The 22,465-nt window shown below is 47.0% G+C and overlaps 1 protein-coding gene across 7 annotated transcripts in view; it reads left to right on the top strand.

Moving 5' to 3' along the window:
• Window positions 1–16,371, top strand: part of Myt1l (myelin transcription factor 1 like) — a 137,672-nt gene extending 121,301 nt beyond the window's left edge. For 4 of the 7 annotated variants that reach the window (XM_038319053.1, XM_038319054.1, XM_038319058.1 and 1 more), the window contains 4 exons: window positions 5,836–5,927; window positions 9,517–9,620; window positions 15,173–15,316; window positions 15,619–15,759. In XM_038319053.1, the coding sequence (XP_038174981.1) occupies window positions 5,836–5,927; window positions 9,517–9,620; window positions 15,173–15,316; window positions 15,619–15,759 (481 nt within the window). Of the gene's footprint in view, window positions 1–5,835; window positions 5,928–9,516; window positions 9,627–15,172; window positions 15,317–15,618; window positions 15,760–16,344 lie in introns of those variants that run through there. The other 3 variants (XM_038319056.1, XM_038319057.1, XM_038319052.1) reach the window with 3 other exon arrangements.
• Window positions 16,372–22,465: the final 6,094 nt, after the last annotated feature.

Raw genomic sequence — 22,465 nt, forward strand, 5'->3', positions numbered from 1 at the left:
GGGAGCCAGTGGCTCACAGGCATTAGCCCAGCAACTCCAGATCTCCTAGGAACCCTGCCAGAATCACCTGTCCCTCAGGGAAAGTGCAGAAAACCACAGAGGACAGAGGACTCAAGCTGCTGCTTGGCAGCTGCTGTAGCACAGCATCTCGTTGCTATTATTAGTGCCTCCTTTTGTCCAGTGAGTGCTGCCGCACGTGGGACCACATGCAAACAGTGTTGAATGAATGGCTGAAAATGGGAAATTCAACAGCCATACGTGGGCCTCTCTGTGTAGCCCAGGCTGACCTTGAATTGGATGGAGATCTGCCTATCTCGTGTGTGACTATGCTCAGCTCCTGGCACGGTTCTTGGCACTCTTGTAGTGTTCCAGCGGTCACTACTGCTTGGTAACTCCAACACTGACCTTGTAGGAGAGTGCCAGCCTCTTTGATGTCCCCAAGCTTTGGGGGAGATATTTGTCTATGAGACTGAGGAGGCAGGCTCTGGTTCCACCAACTGAAAACACTAAATCACTTGGGTAGCAAGAACTTGGATCTGGGTGGTTGGTCACACAACAAGTTCCAAGTACATATAATACTAATTGGTTGGTGAAGCCTGTTGGAAGAGAAATGGCCTACACAGAGACAATGGATGCTTCCCCTCTCCCATCTCTAAAGGCTCTAGAAGTCTGAACCTGGTTTTGCTGATCAGATCCCCAGTGAACTCTCTGATTCCATGCTACCCCGGGGAACCATTCTCCAGCATGTATGTTATCTGTGGTCTTCTAAGGCACAGTCTGTCATTGAATTTCAGGTGGGTTCTTAAAGTTTCCATTCTATACCTCTGAACTCATCATTCTCTTATTGATTTATAGCTGCTTCCACCCAGGGTGGACTCTAAAGTTAGTGGGTGAAAATGGGTCGTGTATCCGCATCTCCTCCAGCCCCTGCTACCTTTCAAGGCTGTATTGGGAAGCTGTCCTCAGAAGCACAAGTGAGCTGTAGGTTTTCTATGTTTGGTATGGCCCTGTCTAGAGCCATATGTGGAAGTGGCCATCCCAAGGGGTTCCTCAGACACAGTATAACTCTAAAGTACCTGAGGAAAGCCCCATAGTCCCCCAACATGGCATAGAGAGGGAAATCATAGAGCAAGAACTCCCGGAAACCCAGGTCTCCGCCAGTGTGGTCACAATGCAAGACCTGGGGAAAACAAGCAACACCAGCCAGGCTCTCTGGGTCTCTGAGGTTATCACGTGGTTGGTGCCACATCCAGGCATCCAGACACCCTGTTTCCCCATGTATCTCGGCTGTCTGCCTGGCACAGAAGTACCTGAAATTCTCTCTTCAAATAATCTGGAGCTTCCTGTTTGGCACAGATTTGAAGCTAAAATCTTTCAAATTATGGATTAAGAGGGATCACAGGGCTCCACTCCAATTGAGACAAAGAGAGGCAGGAAATCTATGGGGCTCACCATCTTCTTGCCCCTTCCTCATGGCGCTTCTCTCAGCTGGTCATCGAGAGGAAAGGAGCTGTGGTGTGGAGAAGCTCAGCATGGCCATGCGTGTACCTAGGTGCAGGTGAAGATTCTTCAGGAGACTAATGTACTGATGCATACTAGAAGCTTTTTCTCCTCCTTGTGCCACCACTAAAATTCTTGCTGGGTCCTACAGAGATACCTGGTGCCAGACTAGGAACTCCAGGTAAGGAAGAATGGGGAAATGGGTATTAGCTATGAGTTGCCCAGAATTTCTCATCATTGAAACTGCAAATCTAAGCTCGGAAGCCTCCTGCCTTCATTGAAAGCACACTAGGCCCTTTCACTCAAATCTTGCTTTCTGTGGCAGGGAGTCTGGCTGTGTGCTTCTTGCCTGGAGCAGGTTTGTGTGTGGAGTGCCCTCCATTCTCCTAGGGGTCAGCCTGAGTACTGCCATGCGAAGAGGAGACTACATGAGTGATCAGCAGATGGCAGTATGTCTGCACGGATTTGACACTACCCGAGGTCTGAGCCAAGAAGCTCGGGGCTCACTTTCAAATTTGATCCCTTGGGAAATAGACTTACGGGTTGGAGTGGCAGGAACTGAATGAGATATTGGAGCAGGATGCCGCCCACGTTCTTTGGGTCTACCTCTGTTTCCTGATTCGGTTTCTCAAACTCCCACCCAGGCCTCATCCTCCTGTGAAACAGTTATTCACCATTCCCACCAGGTGGAGCTATTCACTGAAGACAGAAAAACCACATAAGATTGCCATTTCTAGGCTTTATGTTCAGTTCAATGTGAGGTGCCATTTTTGTTTGTTTGTCTTTTATTTCCTCTTACAAATGTAAAAAGGAAGATTTGGGGATTCTGGGCAGTAAATACCTGAGAGCTATACTGAAGCAGAGTGGCTCAGAATCCATCTGGCTTTCTCCTGAGGACTCCAAAGAAAGGAACACTGCCTTAAGTCCAAAGCTCTACTTCAGGAGACCTTGACTATCTCCTGATACAGCAGATCCGCTGGGCAGCACTTGGGAACTCACCAGAAATGGATTCTGTAATCCTCATTGTAGAGAAAACAGAAGAAACTGGAGACATTCTCATAGGTGGAACCCAGATCATTGTCCCATGAAAGCTGAATCGGGGGGGGGGGGCGTATCATCTGCTGCCATTTTTGACCCCATCATTGACTACATGAAATTTTACTGGTCTACAAAGGTACTCCTAAAATTCTTGGTGTGATATGCTCTTGGTCTGGGAACAGCCTGAGATGCACAGGTATGATGTATGGGAATATGATCCCTGAGGGCTGCAGGCGTTCCTGAATTGGGAGAGGAAACCTGACCTGGGTGGAGACTGTGTCAGAGACTTCCTGAAGAACATGGTCCTATTTCATAGATAATTGGATAAAAAGAAAGAAAGTTGCGTTGTCAATACACAGTGTTGGGGCAGGAAAATAAGACCAGAGGGCCCATGGGTCTATGCAGAGATGCAGAAAGGAGCCACTCAGATGCAGAACCTTCCGCTGACAGCGTGGGCACTTAGGAAACACTGGTCTTAAGGATCTGAAGAAACAAGCTGAGGTCTCAGAACCATTTCACAGGGTGTGTGTTGTGTTAGATTAAGCCCTGCAGTTCCATTAGGAGACATACATGGGCCCCAGGGAAGGTGACCGTGAAAAATGACAGGTGGCTTAGGATGTATCCTGAGGCAGCAGTCTGGGTACACAGTGAGGAAAAGAGGCAGAGCTCTGGAACCCAGCACTCTGTGCTCTGAAACTCTCTGTCCAGCTTCCTGAAAATCAGATGCAAGAAAGCCTGGGAGAAGATAGTAACTGCCATAATTTGGTAGATTCATGCTCTGTGGGGCTGAGCCAGGCCTGAGGCTGGAGCAAGGTGCTGTCCTTGTCCATAACCACAGTCCTGGGAATATCTGCAGGAAGCTTTACTAGCTCCTCATGCCCCTGTCCGACCTGCCCTGGCACTGGGGATGGGTAGCTTCATCAGACATCAGACCTGAAGCTCTCATTTCAGGAACTGACTAGCAAGACTAATTCAGAAATGTGTAGAAGTTACTGCAGTCATTAAACATACGCCCAGTTCTAGTATGACTTTACTCTCCTTTCACGAGTGAACCAGCACAGCTCTATACAACACATGCCCATAATACATCCTCGCCAACGGCTGACAGAGATCCCACAGATCACACTGTGGCTGAGGCCTCTTGTCCCTGGGATGCCATACCTATCATTTATATTTATTATTATTCATTTATAATATGAGCCATACAGTGGCATACCCCAGGCATTACATGTATGTTACAAGCAAATCTGTAAACGATACCCCACCCCAGCAAAGCTGGTCATATCTGAGCTCGGTGCTTATGATTATGCGCAGAAATGGTGCTGATAATGTAACTGTGAGCAAGCAGTTGCTGCAGTGTCTGGCTGCAGGAGACTTCTGTTATTTCAGAGTGAGGTCTTTCTAATTGTCCAGAGAAATCTAACTGTAAAGCAGTTGCAGGGTCCCATGACAGTGGCCTCATCCAACACCTCGTGTTTGTACAAGCACACAATGATACTCTCGCCTGTACACCGGGCATTGCATTTTTCCAAGCACATGAAGGGGCCAAGGGAATGGGACTGTGGCCGTTCCATATGAGTAGCAGCAGCAGCAGCAAAGGTGGTGTGAGACTGGCTTTTCAGTAGGAAAACATGACAAGAGCAGTCTCCTGGAGCCTGCAGGCCCGCCCCCCAGAGGGAGAAATCTAAGCAGTGGACTTAGTCTCTCCTCAACTGGCCTTGACCTCTTCTTGTGACTGGAACTGTTCTTGAATTCCTAATCTTTCTACATCTGCCTTCCAAGTGCTAGGATCATAGGAATGTGCCACCATACCCAGGCCAACGTGGCAAGGTTTTACTTTGGGGGGGAGGGGCTTCACAAGTCTTCCACTGCTCTTCATTTATAATATGAGTCTGAAGCGCACAGTCAGAGGTGACTTTATCAAGACAATGGGAAACTTCAGTTTCAGCACCCCACTGCTGTCTGATTTCAGAACCTTACTGGGGTCTGTACATGGTTGGGGGCCTTGAAGGAATCATAAGTAGGTGATGGCCTGTGACTGCTGGATGGGGTCCTCCTTTCCCGGTGTGGTCCTCCTTTCTCTGTTGCACTGCCTGCGGAAGAGCCTGTATTTTGGTGGGCATGAGGAGGCCCACATATTCCGTCCATGGAGAAGAGCTCTGTATAAAGGACATGCCTTTCTGGCTCCAGCAGACACTCAGCCAGGAGAGCCTCTCTGCAAAGGTCCCATCAGAGGTGCAGTGGAGAGCTAGGCTGGAACTAGATTAGGCATGGTAATTAAAGAATTACCTCTGGTGAGAGAGCCATATATTTATTACTGTGACCAAGAGAAACTGGCGGGGGGGAGGGGAGGACCTACTTTGGCTCATGGTCCTGAGGAAGCAGTCTATTATGGAAGGGAAGGCATGGTGGCAGCAGCTGTTCAAGGCTGTGGGGGTGAGAACTTGCTCACATCTGGGCACATCAGGATGCAGAGAAAAGGGAATGCACTCAGCTGTCTCCTTCTTCTAAAACCTTTCTTGTTTAGTCTAGAATTCTGGTATGTGGAATGGTATTACCGACATTTGGGAATGACTCTTCCTTCCTCGGTTAGGACTCTGGAAATGCCTTCCTTTGAAGGTATTTCACAACTGGAGGTGTGACTCCTAGGCAATTCCAAATCTAGTAATCGGGATAATGCAGAAGAACCATTACGGCAGGGCCACCTTAAAACCAGGCTGCGCCGCTGGCTGAGTAACAAGTCTGGTTTCAGAAACCATGGTGACAGTATTGTAGTTGACTTTATACCTGCTTCCATCCCAAGCAGTTTGTAGAGGGATAGAGTGAATGGGGAGCTTGCTATGGGGTCATGATAACCAAAGCTGGCTCAAACATTCTTACACTACTTTGTTTTTATGTGTTTGAGATTGGGTTGGACCTTATTATTACATAAATTTGATGCTGCTCACAAGAAACAAGTTTTTAAGGAATATAATCACCCCATAGAAGCTGCAAAAACTCTGAGTTATACCAGTAGGAGCATGTGTCCCCTCATTTCATATGCCCACTCTGGAGATCCCAGTCCTGAAGCGACACTAACCATGTACCCACGATCAGCCCATGAGTGTCATCATGTATGTATAGACCATGCTGCCCTTGTGTGTATGTGCTGGCACACGGCACCATTGACCTGTGTTTCTCAGCAGCCCTGTGATAGCAGTTGAACTGATAAAGAAACACTGACACACCACCTGTCACTGCAGAGCTTGGGCTCTGCTGAAGCCCATGGCTAACAGTCATCTCTTGTCTTATTAACAGCTTGTCAGGATGTCCAAGAGCCACCTCAGCAATGAAGAAAGCAAAGCTGTCTGGAGAACAGATGCTGACTATTAAGCAGCGAGCCAGCAATGGTAACCACACCCTGGGGTCCCCAGCATTCCTGCTGTTTAGAGAGGTGGGATGTCACTGCCTGCCATCTCTGCATCAGTGACTTAGCCCACTGTTCTGAGACCACAGAAGCAGAGACAGATAGACTAGCCTCTATCCCATATCCCAGGATCTCCAGCACTGGGTCAGCTTTCTCACCAAAACCATGGCACACTTTCCTTCCTTTTTCCTTGGGCTCCTTTTTTTAAGCCTGTAACCTAGAAGCCAGCATTAGAGCTCTAAGGACACAAAACAAGGGTAGCCGCCTCCTTCCGGCCCTCTCCTCTCTCTCAGCATGTTCAATAACTGATTGTCTTGAATTTATCTTCAAAGTCCACCCACTTCAAGAAGCCCTACGGCTGATAACTAGTTTGTATGTGTATACAAAGTTTACCAAGGAAGATCAGAGACTTGGGGAGGATTTTGTACCATCTAAGCCACATTAGTCAATAGATTCTAGACACACCCCATAGTCTATCCTCTTGATTTTTGGATCCCATAAACATAGTTCAGCCACCAGCTAAAACTAATTTGCAAGCTCAGAGTCAATGCTGCGGCACGTTTGGAGTTATCTATAGATAAGCACAAAGAGAGGCAGCAGCTAAGTGCCAATGTCAATCCAAACCAAGAAGGAGGAATGCTCCAACCTGTCGTCCAAGCCAAGACGGAGGAATGTTCTGCCTTGTTGTCTGGGGTCTCAAACTGTAAATGAGTTTCTTCTTATGGTATAGCTACGTGTTTTCTTTGTGTATCTGTTGGTGAGTTTTCTTGTGGGACCAGGTCCTCAGGCATAGAGATGAAGCACTGACTAGTGTCTCTGAGAGCATGAAGCCATGATGTCCCTTGCAGAAGGGATGCTTCCTGTGGGAAACATTAATGTGCTTCAGGATGTGGGTTTAATTTTGACCCATGGACTAAAGAGTTTTTCTTAAAAATACACAGGACAGGGCTGGGGAAGAAAGCTCGGTAGGTAGTCTCTGCTCTTCAAGCATGAGGTCCTATATTTGACTTCCTAGGACCCATGAGAAAAGCCAGTGGTGAGAGCATGCTTCTGTAACCCTAGAGCTGTGAGGAAAGAAGACAAGCAGATCCCGAAGCTCACTGGCTAGCCCGGATAGCCCAATCAGTGAGCTTCTAGTTCAGTCATTGACTCTGTCTTTTAAAAAAGAAGGAGAAAGAGAAAACAACCAAATAAAGACATCTACAACAGAACTTGAGCCTCCACACATACACACACCTTTTACACATAACACCACACATAAGCAATAAATAAATAAATAAATAAATAAATAAATAAATAAATAAATAAATAAATGCACATAGAAGAAACACATAGGACATGTCAGTTATTGAGGAGATGACCAGAACCATGATATCTGTGTCTGGCAGCACCTCCTAAGTCTCCCTAAAACCCAGGGCTCAGCACTCACCCGAGCCGGTTCCAGTAAGAGACTCAGGGCTCAGCACTCACCTAAGCTAGTTCCAGTAAGAGACCCAGGGCTCAGCACTCACCCAAGCTGGTTCCAATAAGAGACCCAGGGCTCAGCACTCACCCAAGCTGGCTCCAATAACCACTAAGCAGAACCTGTGTGGAAGATTTGCAAAGTGGTGGGGTGTCCGCACCAAGGAGCAGAAAGTGTCCTCACTCAGAAGCTGTCACCCTGAAGCAGGAAAGGTAGACTGTGAGGCCTCTTTCGTATGACGCATCCTAACTCAGAGCTCTGGATGCACTACAAATATAGTAGCCAGGGCTGAGAGATCCTCACACCAGACTGGTGGATTCACGATGGCATCCCAATTCAGAACCTGGACCATAAGTTATACCTCTGATCAATGGCTGTCTCCTCTAACCCCAGCAGAAGGACAGTTACGGTGTGCAGATATGTAGGCTCAAGTCATACCCTTTCTGCTTATCATTTCATATTATTTGATAGAACCTTTTCTCTGCCAGTGATAGGTATAAATACTAGCCCATGGCTCATCATTCTCCAGAGACATACCCATAGATGTGGTGCAAGCCTAGGGACTTGAGGTGCTGTGAGCCGGTGTCCCTTCAACCCAATACAAAGGCCAGGGAAATGGAGGTCAACTAGAGTTTCTGCTTTCCAGAAGGCCTGGGACCCATCTGCATGTTCTTTTCTTGAAGCCCCAAACAGTCAGCACGAAGAGCTCGCATTGAGACACTGCAGGCAATGTCCACCACTTTCTTGCTCACTAAGAAGCCAGAAAGAAGAGAGGTGCTGAACTCCAGCGAGGCAATGTCTACATTGAGCACTGCATCTTACAGACTAGGCCTGGCGCTAAGGCAGACATCTCTTAGTAGCTCACTCGAAGACTGTACCCACAGGATACTCCTTAGTGAAGGAAGCAGCCATTAGACAAGGGGCAGTTCAAAGGAGAAGAGAATGAAGAAGCTTGGGGACAAACATGCATGTCCTAGAGAAGGGACAGCTCACACTGGACAGCGCTATCCAGACAGCACGAGCAGCCAGCTCTCAGCTTCAGACTTCCACCCTCTGTTGGCAGCTCTGTTTGTTTTAACCCTCTATCTTACAGTAAAACCTTTTTGTTTTCTACCCATCAAGAGCAGCCCCGAAGGCTCAACCACCACAGACCTGTCTCTTTTTCTTCTCTTCCTGGACTCTTGGCCAAATTCTACCTCTCTTCAGCCAGGCTTCAGTGTTCTGATGTGTCGCTGGCCTCCATCCTGGGCCCTTCTGTCTGCAAAGTTTAAAAACAGATTCTGTAAGGCCTGGCCTACTGCATTATTACCCATTGGCCGGCAGGAGGGGCAAGTGACCAGTAATAGCCACAAGGCCAGGGCTGTCATGTTTGAGGGTCATGGCACCTGTAATTCTTCTGTACTTTGTGTGTCCTCAACCGTGTAAAAGCACACAGTCCTAAACAAGAGGATCCCTGTCACATTGGCATTGATGACACAAAGGTGCCAGCAGTAGAGCACAGCAGACCCGATGTTGGAAATGCCCTTTGTTAACACAGCATTAGTCATGTGCCTGGGTTCTCCAGGGCTGGCTAACGAGACACCTAGGCCCTTGCATATTGGCAGTCTCTGGCCTGGACTGCTCAGCTTGAGGTAGTCAGGTTCACACCCTTCCCAGCTTGTGAACTCTGGGGTCAGAGTTTCTTAGGGCTCCATGTGGAAGCCTGTGTACCCAGGATGATAGAATCAAAACTGAGCATGGTAGGGTGCTAAGCACAAAAAGTGGTGAGGGGTCTAACTAGGCATAGCAAGGTCTGCAAAGCGACTTCTGCCCAGCATCAAAGGGCCATATCCCAAGGCTTTGGGCATTCAGCTGGAGCTCTTACCAATCAGTACAAAAGCTATCTTACCAAATTCTTTCTAAAAGGTCTTCACGTTCTCTTAGTTCCTTGGTCATATGGCAGACTGGGATGAGGGAAAAAAGACATGCACACAGTGACTCTTTATAAATTCAATGATACATTTCCCAAGAAAATTCAATTTCATGTGGAAAAGAACAGAGAAAACAATGTCTTTCTGCTGCAATGTTTTCAGGCACTTTAGCTCTAACATGATGATTTTTGCCAATACAGGTATAGAAAATGATGAAGAAATCAAGCAGTTAGATGAAGAGATAAAGGAGCTTAATGAGTCCAATTCCCAAATGGAGGCCGACATGATCAAACTCAGAACTCAGGTAACAGTTTGTGAAGCCGCAATCCTAACTCCAGCGTGGAGCCTGCTTCTTGTTCTCTGTGGTTGCTGTCTGCTGTTACTGAGAAAGTGTGTCCCTATGTGCTTAAGGTGGCCTAGAGCTCCTGTGGTGCTCCGGTATCGACTTTCAGAGCATTGGACTTACAGACATAGCCCTAGCTCCAGTGCTAGCTCCAATATGAAACTTTCAAATCTACTTCTCACAGAGCTGCAATCCTTGTCCCAATGACAAACCCGAGTTCTAGTCCTGATGATGCCTCAGTTCTAGTATTAGCAACTCAGCCTCAGTTCTTGTCTTAACAAGAAGTCTCTGTCCTAGTAGGAATTTGTGCTGTTGCTTGGAGAAGGACTTGAAGCACCTCCTGGGGAAGGTGGGGTTTCTTTGTTTTCCCATGTGTTGTCCACCTACCTATGTATGCTTCTGTGTCTGACCAGACCCGTTTGTGGATAGCCGTTCCCAGAGTACCACTGTTCTATGAAAGATGTGGGTTTTCTCTCAAGGGGTTTAGGCCCTTGTGCTATTTGATCATTTTGCATCATCAGCAGTGATGGTGGAAGCTCCTAAGATTTCTAAGAAGCGTTGCCTATTGCCTGTGTCTCTTAGCATGTGGGCTGATTGGAAGCTGGTCCTGCATTATATTGAATTCCCAGGGTTTCATGGCCGACTGGAAGGGCAAGGTGAGAAGTTCTTGGAGCACTTGCATGAGTGTCTACTAACAGAGGAGCCTTCCCAGCCCTGCGTGACAATCACTGTGGCACTCACTGTGGCACCATGGACACACATGTCACACATGCCCACTCAGATCCTGAGTGAAGCACTTTTCTCCCAAGGCTGCTGCATCCTCTTAGGCTGCACATTAACATGGAGGTAAACCGGAAACAGACTAAGGCTGAAATAACTTCTGTCAGGATCACACTGGAACCAGAGCTAGACAAAGTCAAGCAGTTGTGGTTTCCTTAGGTGACTGGAGTCCTGCTCAGGAAGAGCCAGGTCCTAACTCTGGCAAATAACTAGGTCTTTGGCCCTATATAAAGTTGGGTCAAGGGTCCTAAGTGCCCAGACACCTCTCTGGGCCAGCAGAATGACCAAGGACAAAATGCACTTTATTCCAACTCAGTTGTATTCAATGCAGCACAGGGAATGGGGCTCAGGGTATGTTGGGCACCCAGCCGAGCCCTCCCAGACCTGAGTCTCAATTCAGCAAGTTAAGTACAACACATCTCATCCAGTCCAACTCAGTTCTCATCCACTGTTTATCAATTCAAACAACTTATACAGAGATTCAAGCAGAGAGCTACAAAAGTGAGCTGAGCACACTCTGAACCAAGGAAAATGTAGAAATTGAATATATGCCTGGTAAAGAACAATAAAGAGACTACGACTTAGGGAACAAGGCCCTGGGGGCAGGGCCAGGAGGAGTGAGGTGGATGTAACCTGTCCCTGAGTGGCTGGGAGATGGTTCAGGAGGAAGAGAGGATGCCATGGGTGATAGCAAAGGAACATTCTAGCACAGAAAATGCAGGAGCAGCAGGAGGTGGTTCACATTGGAACCTGTCTGTAAAGAGCCTGCCCCTGTTGGGGACGGTAGTTGGGCTCGCCAGTTTTATTGGGGAAGAAAAGAGAAAGAGATGACAGGACACGAGAGAGGAATCATATCTCAGACAAAATTGCTAACGAGAGATAACCTGGTATCTGGCTCTGTACTTTCCAGCTTCGCCTCTGCTCCGATGACTGGTGTCAAGCCTGCAGCTGGTCTTCAGCTGCTACATTTCTGACCTCATCAGACTGTGATTTGTTTTTTCTGTGATCTAAAATTCTCTATGTAACTCAGTCTCAGTCTAAGCCCTGAACACCTCCCTTGATCCTACTTCAGTCTCCTGTGGTCAACAGCAAGAGGACCACTTTGCTGTGGAGTCTTCCTCAGGTCTCTCCCCTCAGTGGCCTCACAATGCATGTATGTCCCTGTCTGTGCATATTCTGCACACATCTGTGAGCTATGGCACACTGGTCTTGGTTCTCAGCAGCCAGGAATCATAGAGCAAATGTGTTGGCTTCTGGAGCCCACAGCCTTTGTCATAATAGTTCTGTTCCAGGCTCTTGGCTGCTGCCATACGGCTCTGTCCGGCACTGTGTGTGAGTTAAACAAGCATAACATATCACAAAATGATGTCATTCTCTTGGGTTTACAGTAGCCAGTGAAAGCAGCAAAAGAGGCTCACACGCGTTTCAAAAAATGGGACATGAACTGTCTTTGATCTCTAATAGCTCCTTCTGACAGAGGCCATCCTGGAAAACACTTGGGCCAGGCAGGTAGACATGAGACTTACTCCAGAGGAATAAATCTGTGGTGTGTAATTGCCCTTTGAAGACCTCCATCTTGGCTTAAACATGTCCCAAACCTCATGACCTCCTGTCATGAAGACAGAGGATCTGAGGGTCCCCAGAGATCAGATCAATGCTATCTGAGTAAAGAGCCAGTGTTCTTCCCTGAGGTCCAAAACAGGGACATTCTGACCCAGCCTCAGCCTACAGCCTGTCTCTGAAGGTGGTACAGGCTCTTCACTGTTGGGGACCAGTACTTTGGGGAAAGCCTGGGGTCAGGGAAAGAGATGCCCCCTCCCCATATACTCTCCCAGTAACACTCTGACTTAGAGAATGGCCCCTGTGTTTCATAGCTTTGACACCAATGATATTAAGCACCCCAGGAAAACACATATCTTGCTGCCCTTGTATAAAAGGTTCCTGCTTATCTGAAGAACAAGGGAGCTAGAAAAATAAGAAAAAGAACCAGGAAGCCAGGGCTAATCATCGGATTGGACTCCCAGGGGCATGGTACCGTACCATAGGCCTCAGACATGGAGATCTGAGTCTGCAGGAGAAACTGAGTTCAAAGCCCACTTGGAAGTTGGAAAGTCAGATAGTAGAGAGGAAGGAGGCCAGGCTGTGAGACTTAGAGGTGGTTACAGTTCTGTGTATCCAGACACCCTCTGAATGTCCCACTCTTCTGGATGGTCCAGGTACCTCACACATGGGCCAGGTGTGTGTCTGAACAACCTGGGGCCAGCTGTGTTAGTCTACACCTGGAGATTGGAATTTCTAGGCCACAGCTGCAGTTCGAGCCCCTTTTCAGATTAGAACTTGCGCTAGGCCTTACCACAGTCTCCATAGCTCCCTCCATGGCTTAGTGGCATCTACACATGAGATTGGTTTATTTGGGGAACAGTGCAGCTTGAGTCTCTATCTTCTCGTGGGTGGTGCTCCTGGAAGTGATGGGCTGTATCTGACTGGAAAGATGCGTAGCCTTCCTTATGTGGGAAATGCAGGGTAGAGGGGAAATTGATCTGAAATAGCCAGGGAACATTGGTCAGTATATCTAGGCATAACCTGAGACTGACCCATTCAAAGGCTGCTCTGACCACTCCTTTGAAGTCAGGCTGACTGGTGTAAACCCATTGCACAGCAGAGAGAAAGCCAACACAGAGAGGTGGAGCTAGAGCCCTGAGAAGTTTCCATAGGTAGAGGACCATGGAGGAGGGAATAGGGCCCTAGGCACAAATGTGAGGGGTTGGATCCTGGGGACCCATGTGACCAGAAGCCATGATATCCATTCAAGGAGCTACCAGGGTCACTGTCCCCACTTCCACCCCCTCCCTCTGCTCTGCCTCCTGTCTGAAGTGTTTGACACCTCTAGCTATCCTGTTACCTCTTTGAATTATATTTTAATCCCAGAAATCACACTTTCAGGATCAGTTGCCTAGAACACGGGAAGCCTTGGATTCCATACCTAGCACCACACTAACTGGGTATCGTTACACCTGATTGTAATACCAGCACTTGGAAGGTCAGAAGTTCAAGGTTGTCCTTAGCTACATGATAAGTTTGAGTCTAGTCTGCACCACATAAGACCCTGTCTCCAAAGAAAGGAATGAAGGAAGAAAAGGGTGGAAGGCTCCTTCACAGATTGATATGCTGGCTCCAAGGAATCGAGCTGTCTAGAAGAACACGTCTTTAGTCATGGCCCAAGGATGGCTGCCCCTGGGGCCTCCTTCTTCCACAGTGACTGTTCACACATCCACTTCGGAGCCTGCAAGGTATCACAGGGATGGTGTCTTAATACTGTTCTATTGCTGTGAGGAGACCCCATGACCACGGCAACTCTTTTAAAGGAAAGCGTTTAATTGGAGGCTTGTTTCCAGTGTGAGGGTTTAGCCCGTTGTCATCATGGTGAAGAGCATGGCATCAGACATGGCAGGCATCCTACTAGAGAAGCAGCTGAGCTGCATCCTGATCCATAAGCAGAGAGGGTAGGGAGAGAGGGACTGGGCCTGACATACTTCCTCCAACAAGGCCATACCTACTTCAACAAGACCACACCTCCTTATCCCTTCAAGTCCTTGGTAACTAAGCATTCAACTATATGAGCCTATAGGGGCCATTCTTATTCAAACCAACACAGATGGAAATATTAACCTGACTCAATAAAACCAAAACAAAACAAAACAGAAAGTTGACCAAGGTATCAAGGGAGGAAAGCACATATATGGCTTCAAGGGATCCCCCCTTGCTGTCCCCGTAGGACAAAGGAAACATGTTCCTTCCATGGAGAAGTTGCACTAACGCTGCTGCTCTGTCTCTCGGATATGCCGAGGGTCTCTCAGAGTGTCATAGGCCCTGGCTAGAGATGAGAGGTGGGAGCTTAGAACTCAAGCCAATTGCAGTTAGAAGTTGACAATAAAATGGGGAAAGGAGAAAATACGGGAAAGAGGGATAGAGATGCTCATGAGAGAGGGACTCAGTGTAGGAGACACATGGCAAGTGCTGAGTGTGGAGCATCTCTGCTTCCCGTCCATGGGAGATGGAGCAGGATTCCCTTGCTATTAGCACTCAAGCCCTTGACCTTGGCAATTCCCCATCTCTCCAAGATCTGTGGGTTGCAACCCTTTTGGGGGTTGAACAGTCCTTTCACAGGGGTCACCTAAAGACCCTTGTAAACCATAGATATTTACATTATGATTCATAACCTAGCAACATTACAGTTACGAAGTAGCAGTGAAAATGTTATGGTTGGGTCATCACAACATGAAGAACTATACTAAAGACATTAGGAAGGTTGAGAACCACTGTCTTAGAAGAGGAGGCAGACCAACAGACCAGTCAAGCCTCCACGTGCATACACCCATAACCACTTGCATGGACACAGAGCACCATCAGAGCAGACAGTAACACCACAGAAGGAAATTAACATCAGTTCTAGAGATTCCTGGGGTTCCCACAAGACAGCAGGGACAGATGGCCAGATAAGAGTGCCCAGACTGGAGAACATTCAGTGGGGAGAGCAAGCAGACAGGACACCTCCATAGCTGCTATGGCCAACACCAAGTACTCAGATGTAAAGACACGAAGACACAAATCCAGGTCTCCAAGATGCAGCCTCTGCTTCTGTCATTATCCTACAACCTCATCCCTCGCAGACAGTGTAGCATGCTCCCAGCAGCCTGCCTTATGTTACATGTCACCCAAATATGTGATTTCAGATCACCACAATGGAGAGCAACCTAAAGACGATTGAGGAGGAGAACAAAGTCATTGAGCAGCAGAACGAGTCGCTCCTGCACGAGCTGGCCAACCTGAGCCAGTCCCTGATCCACAGCCTCGCCAACATCCAGCTGCCTCACATGGTAAGTGACTGAGCTAGGTGAGCACCTCGGAGCCTCCGCGGTCCACCTCACTGAGTAGATGTCTGTTTCATTGTCCATGGTCCTTCAGCTTTTGGTTGTTTTTTGGTCACCACCCTGAAACCATACCATTAACCACTAGGAACATTGGTGGGGCTGATCGTATAACATTGAGTGTGCTCTGAGTAGGCCTGTTAAGTATTATGGAAACAGTGGCTCTATGCTATGATACTGTTTTATGCTTTTGTGAATATACTATTCAGAAAATAAAAGTTGTATATGAACTACTATTTAATATCTCGTAGGATCCAATCAATGAACAAAATTTTGATGCTTACGTGACTACTTTGACGGAAATGTATACAAATCAAGATCGTTATCAGAGTCCAGAAAATAAAGCCCTACTGGAAAATATAAAGCAGGCTGTGAGAGGAATTCAGGTCTGAACAGCTGCTCTAGTGGTGACTCATGCTTAAAGAGGATGCCTCTTGTTTCTTGCTGCTGTAACCTACCAGAAAGTGTTATATATTTATTTCTGTCGGAACAGTGTTATGCTCCAAGACTTCATAATGGTTTTGTGTGCTCTCGAGATAGTACCTGCAGACTAGTTTTGGATACATTCACATTTTGTACGTTTTCATATAAGCTGACATAGTGTGATTTGCCATGTAATGTTTATAGCTGCTGCTGTCTGCACATTTGGGGGTCTCTATATTTCTGAAGAGGTAAGCTGATCAAAATAAATAGAGTGTAAATTCTTTTTAATGCTTTAGTGATTAAATGTTTTAGTATTTTGAACTGAAATGGACAAAAAAAGAAAAAGGAAAAAAAAGCAGGTTTGAATGATCACTTTGTGGCCATCTGGCCACTTTTAGACATTATCATTTTGCCTCAGGTTGGAGGACTTTGTGGAATTTAAGAAATACATTTTGTGTGCATATTGTTTCATAGCAAGAATTGGTTGCAAAAAATGCTTTATTTTTGAACAATGCTTGGAAATATTATGTGACTTTTTTGTTTGTTTGTTTTAGGAGGATGGTGTATGGTGGGGGCAATAAATGAGGTTTTTTGCATTCCAAGGAAATGGCATATGGATTAACTATAAGAAATGAAATAAGTAATTTATTGTAAGACAACATCAAGCCATGGAAACTTGGCAGAAGATTCAAAGCAGCTTAAACAGCACTTTTAATTAACTCCTAGACATTACATGGTGGGACTGTGGAAACTCCGTTAACACAGGAGCTTGTCAGAGGTGGACAACATGAAGATTTCCTTTGCATTTTCAGTAACCTTTGGAGCACCCTTCTCTTATTTCTCCTAGAGCCCCGTGCCCCTCTGAACTGTCACCACAATATAGCTTACCTAGCAGAAGTTGATTGTTTTTCAATTTGAGAAAAAAAAGGTAATTTAAGCATTTCTCTCCCCTTTTCACTTTCATAAATCATCTCCACTCACTATTCTTGGTTCATATCTGAGGATGAAGGCTAACGGCTGTGATTGATTGTCCCGGTTACTGGATGGGATTCTCTGCTGGGCGGGTGGGAAAGCAGCTCTACCCTTCCCTCCCCCTCCCTGCCCCAACTCTGACTTTGAATAAGCCTTGGTCCTATTCAGAACACTCTGGACACCAAGGCCAAGGACGTTCACGTTCTGCCCTCGCTGTGTCCAGCTGACTCTAGCATCTGCACAGCCTTGTTTGGTTTATGGTGACCTAACCTGAGAAGGAATGCAATCAGATTTTAAAGTTACTAAATATACTTCGGCACTTTTTTACTTTAAACTAGATCATCCTAGACTTGTTGATACCTTTGAAATTTGATGGTTTCATTCCAAATGACTGCACTATATGTATGCATACGGCCACTTTTGATTGCTGTGCCCCCTTCTGAGTAGTCTTTGACAATGTGTTGTGTTCCCCGATGTCGACTTGATTTCCTTTTATTAGCATCTCTCTCTTCCATGTCTTGATGTTATGCAGGAAGTACAAAAGTACTTTAAAATTTTGTTATGAAATAAAAAGATGGGTTTTGTAAAAATAAAAAAAAAATATTTTTAGCAGAACAGGACTTACAGGGTCATTGTCCCCACAACGTGCCAGCCGGCTCTTTGCACTCGCCTTGTCCTATATGTCCACATGGAGGTGTGCAATCCTGTGTCCGTCGCCTTGGGACACTGAAGTGGATGGGCTGTAGAGGAGCCCTCAAGGCTGACCCAATACGGTTACCAAGGGAGACTACAGGGATCTCACGACAAATATTCTGATACAATACTCAACCTCGGTATATATATAAATATATATATGTATAAATAGAAGAATATCCCAGCGGCACTTTATACTGTTCACTGTACAAAAGCTTACAGTTTTCCACAAGGACTTTAATAACTAGCTGGGGAAAAGATTATGTAATTACTTGGGGCTCTGCAGGACCTTCTCTGTCCAGCGCCCCCTTTCTGTTGTGCGATTAGTTGTAGCTGCCATGCTCAGAATTGCCTTTTTGAGAGCTGAAGCAAGGTGCTTACTGTCACCTGATGCCATACACATGGTCCCAGGCCCTCACCCGGGGGGGGGACGGGGAGGAGCTCTGTTCATAGCGGCACATGCATTTCCCCACCGCGTCTTGTCTGCAGCTTCTTGGCCAATGTAGTAATGCTTTTAGTAGAGTAATAGGTAGTATCAGTTTGGATTCTTATTGTTATCACCTATGTACAATGGAGAGGGGTTCTAAGCACAAATCTGCTGCTCATGTAACGTTGGTACATAATATCAAATCAAAAGTTATTTGTGACTATATATAGGGATCACACAGTGTCACATGTTAGAATGCTGACCTTCCACATGGGGTTATTGTGAGTCATCAGAGCATATTTATTATAACTTATTGTTCATATTCATTTCTAAGTTAATTTAAGTAATCATTTATTAAGACAGAATTTTGTATAAACTATTTATTGTGCTCTCTGTGGAACTGAAGTTTGATTTATTTTTGTACTACACGGCATGGGTTTGTTGACACTTTAATTTTGCTATAAATGTGTGGAATCACAAGTTGCTGTGATACTTCATTTTTAAATTGTGAACTTTGTACAAACTTTGTCATGCTGATGTGAACACATCTTACTCTGAATAAAAAGGTGTTGCCACGTTTGTAGCACGAAGGATCTCTGTTGAGTCTGAGTCTTCACTGGAACCTGGAGTGCCATCTGGGCCCCTGGAGTCCTTGCCTCTGCTCTCTTGCCTTTGGCCTGGGATTGTGGGGTTGGGCTGGGACTTGGGGCCTATGGGGTGGATGTGAGTCCTTGTGCATCCTGCTTGCTGTGCTTCTCGAAAAGCAAAGCTGCCCCCTTTACTGTTGTTCCTGCCCCACCCCACCCCCAACTGAGATCCAGCCTGAGCACTGAAATTGCCTCGGTACCCATGTCTCCAGCAGCTCGGCCCCTTCTATACCTCTCACTGGGAACGACACTGCAGTTAGTGACCATAGCCCAGATCCAGAATGCCCAGCTGGACTGCAGTGGCTTTTCCCAGGTCTTCCCTACCTAGAATTCAGTCTGTGATAACACACTGGTTTAGGTACCTGCTCATCACGACAGTTCTGTGAGTCTCCCAGGACACACAGGCGTCAAGAGGCCAGCCTGATTACTTCAGAAAATATCCCACACTGGCTTCTGTGACTGCAGCCTCCTGGCTGATTCATCTTTGAGGAGTGCTTTGTCCTTACACATGCAGAGCACACACATGGCATCACGGGTTGTCATTGGTTACTAAACCCAGGCTCACAAAGGTGCAGTGCTGCTTGCAGGCTGTTGGTAAGGAGCTGAGCGACAAAGTCACCTACAAAACATGACTGGCTCTGCAAATACACACACATCATTCTATTAACAAACTGTTGAGATTCAGCAGTACCCCCTCGAGCGTGCACAGCCCCCTAACACACAGAGTCTAAAGAAGTAGACCCTGGAATCTTGGTTAATCTGGAACCCCACTCCCTGTGGGACCTTCTGCTGCACACCCAGAGTCAAGTGAACTCCTCAAACCCTGTTCTAGCAGACTGCTTCTTCAAGAGCTAGCAGCAGCAAGAAGGTGACCGGAGCCATTGTTGATCTCTTCCAGTGCAAGCCAGCGTGTGGTGACTTTTTACCCTGGGTCTTTGATTTCTGCCTCAGACCTGCCTGTGGGTTTTGTCAGATCCCGCTATTTGAAACAGAAAAGCTAGTGAAGGGCAGATGTCCATGGCTGAGGTCAGCCAGCCTTTGAGCAACCCTAGAAGGAAGGTCATTATTTCAAACAGTTTAAATAATGTTCAGAATCTAAGAAAATTTTAAAAAGTTAAGCTCACTCTGTTTGGTCTGAAAATATAAAAACACTTGTGAATAGGCAAAAACTAATGCTAAGATCCTATGATAGAGGAGTGGGTGAGCAAATCTGATAAATGCACTTTGCAAAGCATTACACAAGTGCTACCAGCTGTGATGGCGTTAGGTCAATGGTAAGTGGCCAAAACCTGGGGTCAGTGTCAAGGTGGGCTGGGCACACACAGAGTGTTGAATGCTCACAAGTAACCCAGAAACAGTGTCGGGGTGGGCCGAGTGCTCACAGGTAACCCAGAGACAGTGTTGGGGTGGGCCGAGTGCTCACAGGTAACCAAAAGTCAGTGTTGGGGTGGGCTGAGTGCTCCCAGGTAACCAAGAGTCAATGTCAGGGTGGGCCGAGTGCTCACAGGTAACCCACAGGCAAGTCACAGCATGGGGTTAGGTGCAGCAAGCACAGAGCAGGGGAAATAGGATGGGAAAATACTTCCAGGTCACTGCCCAAGAAAATGAGAGGACCAGGACCCTCGAAGGGTCATGGCTCCCAGCACAGCACCTTAGTGCAGGACAACACAGGCAGGACAAACAGTGGACATAGTGGCATCCCATACTTTGTCTGAGAACACTTTGAGACTTTCCAGTCTCAAGGAGAAGGGCTTGGTCATATATTTTTCACCATGGCTAGAATATTTGATTATTCTTTTTATTGTTTATTTATTTTTTTTTTTTGAGACAGGGTTTCTACACGTGACCCTGACTGTCCTAGAACTCATTCTGTAGATCAGGCTGCCCTTGAACTCAGGGAGATCCACCTGCCTCTGCCTCCCGAGTGCTCCGCCACCACTCACCTTGAGAAATTAATCTCTATACTAACAGCACCCAAGCACAAGAACCAGGGTGATGAGGGCAGAAGCCATGGTCGAGAAACACAGCAGATGCGTAGAGTGCCAGACAACAGCTTCGTGGTGTCCCTTCCTCCGCCGTGTCCCCTCCTCCACGGTGTCCCTTCCTCTGTGGTGTCCCTTCCTCCATGGGCTTTAAAACAGCATGGTAAGCACATAAGGTGCAGGAGCAGGGAGGTCAGGTGACAGCAAGAAGTCTTAAGCCATGGGCCATAGGCACTGACCAACCATCCACAGGGCTGCTGCTGAGTGCCTCCTTGACTGTCTTCCTCAGCACAACCAGGACTGGGCTTCTCTTCCACTCACAATAACCGAGTTTCGGGCAGCAGGACACACCTCTCACTGCCTCCTCCCAGTTGGTATCCAGACAGACAGACACTGTGTACTTTAATAGAGGAACTAGGGCCTTAACCAACATGCAGTATAACTGTGTGCCAAGGAAAAAAAACAAGCAGTACACTTTGTCTTTCTATTTCAATTGCTGTCATACCTCTCTCTCTCTCTCTCTCTCTCTCTCTCTCTCTCTCTTTCTCTCTCTCTCTCTCACACACACACACACACACACACAGAGGGGGGGGGAGAGAGGGGAGAGTCATCAAGACAACTGAGCAAAGGGGGGAAAGAGCAAAGATGAAGTACATCCAGTGTACAATAGACATAGAAAGGTCAAACCTACTGTCCTCTGGGCCATTGGGTTATCACCCATCCTTACTTCAAAGGTCCTCTCCCTTCTCTTCTCCAAACTATAAAGGATCCGCTTCCCACTTAAGTATTGTGCCTATCATGTGTGTTGCCTCAAGTCGTTTTTCTTCAGCAGGGCAAGATGAGAAAACAAAGAATAAGTGAGTATCAACAAAATCAGCATGTTGCGTGGGAGAAGCTTAATGATGAAAGAGATTTATTAATGGAAGGAAAACAGGAGGGAGGAGAGGGGGCATGGACTCACAAATCTGTCACCTCCCAAGGCGTAAGAAGCAACCTGGTCTCAGGTGAGTATTTTCTGTCCTGCTAAAGGTCTGTGGTGGGTTAGGAGAGATGTGTCCCCCACAGGCTTCTGTATTTGAACATGTGATCCCAGGTGGTGGAGCTGTTCCAGGGGAGGGCTGTGAAACCTTTGGTAGATGGAGCCTTGCAAAGGAAGTGTGTCACTAGCGGTCGACTTTGGGGGATCCTAGCCTCACCCCACTTCCAGCATGTTCTCTGCTTCATGTTTTCAGTTGAAGATGTGGTCTCTCGGCTTCTTGCCTTGGCTGCCTGCTGCCATGCCTCCCTGGCAATGATGGACTCTGCTTCTGGAGCCAGTAAGTCCAAATAAGTTTAAGTGCTCTTTTGTGGCGGTGTTTTATAACAGCAACAGATAAATAACGCGAGAGGTCTGGGTTTGTTCTGACATCATGTCACTGCAGTCTGTCGTGTTGAGCCCCAATATCGCTTCTCCGAGAGGCAGCGCACCCTGCCGGGGTGGTGAGCAGAAATCACCAGAAACAAGGGTGTTCTTTCAGACGCTGGCCACAGCTGGGAGGCTGACAGAAGCTTCAGCAACTGCTTGTTCTGTCTCGGGTCAGAGTAGGTTTCTTCACTTCAGGTTGTATGCGAGATAGAGGCCGTAGATACTAAAATATTTTTTTCACCTAACATTTGGGACTACAAAAAGCACATCTGGGGCTGGAGAAAAGGCTCAGCAGTCAGGAGCACTGACTGCTCTTCCAGAGGACCCGGGTTCAATTCCCAGCACCCACATGGCAGCTCACAACTGTCTGAAAATCCAGTTACAGGGGATCTGACACCTTCACATGAATGCACATAAAATAAAGATAAATAAATCATAAAATTAAAAAAAGCACATCTAAGACCACGTAGGGTGTGGGCTGGAAAAGAAGGCCCTTCCTAACTTCCCCAGTCACCGACCTGAGCTGGGTCTTCCCAGGCACCTTAGAGA

The sequence above is a fragment of the Arvicola amphibius genome, chromosome 2 (assembly GCF_903992535.2).
Source record: "Arvicola amphibius chromosome 2, mArvAmp1.2, whole genome shotgun sequence".
Lineage (NCBI taxonomy): Eukaryota > Metazoa > Chordata > Mammalia > Rodentia > Cricetidae > Arvicola > Arvicola amphibius.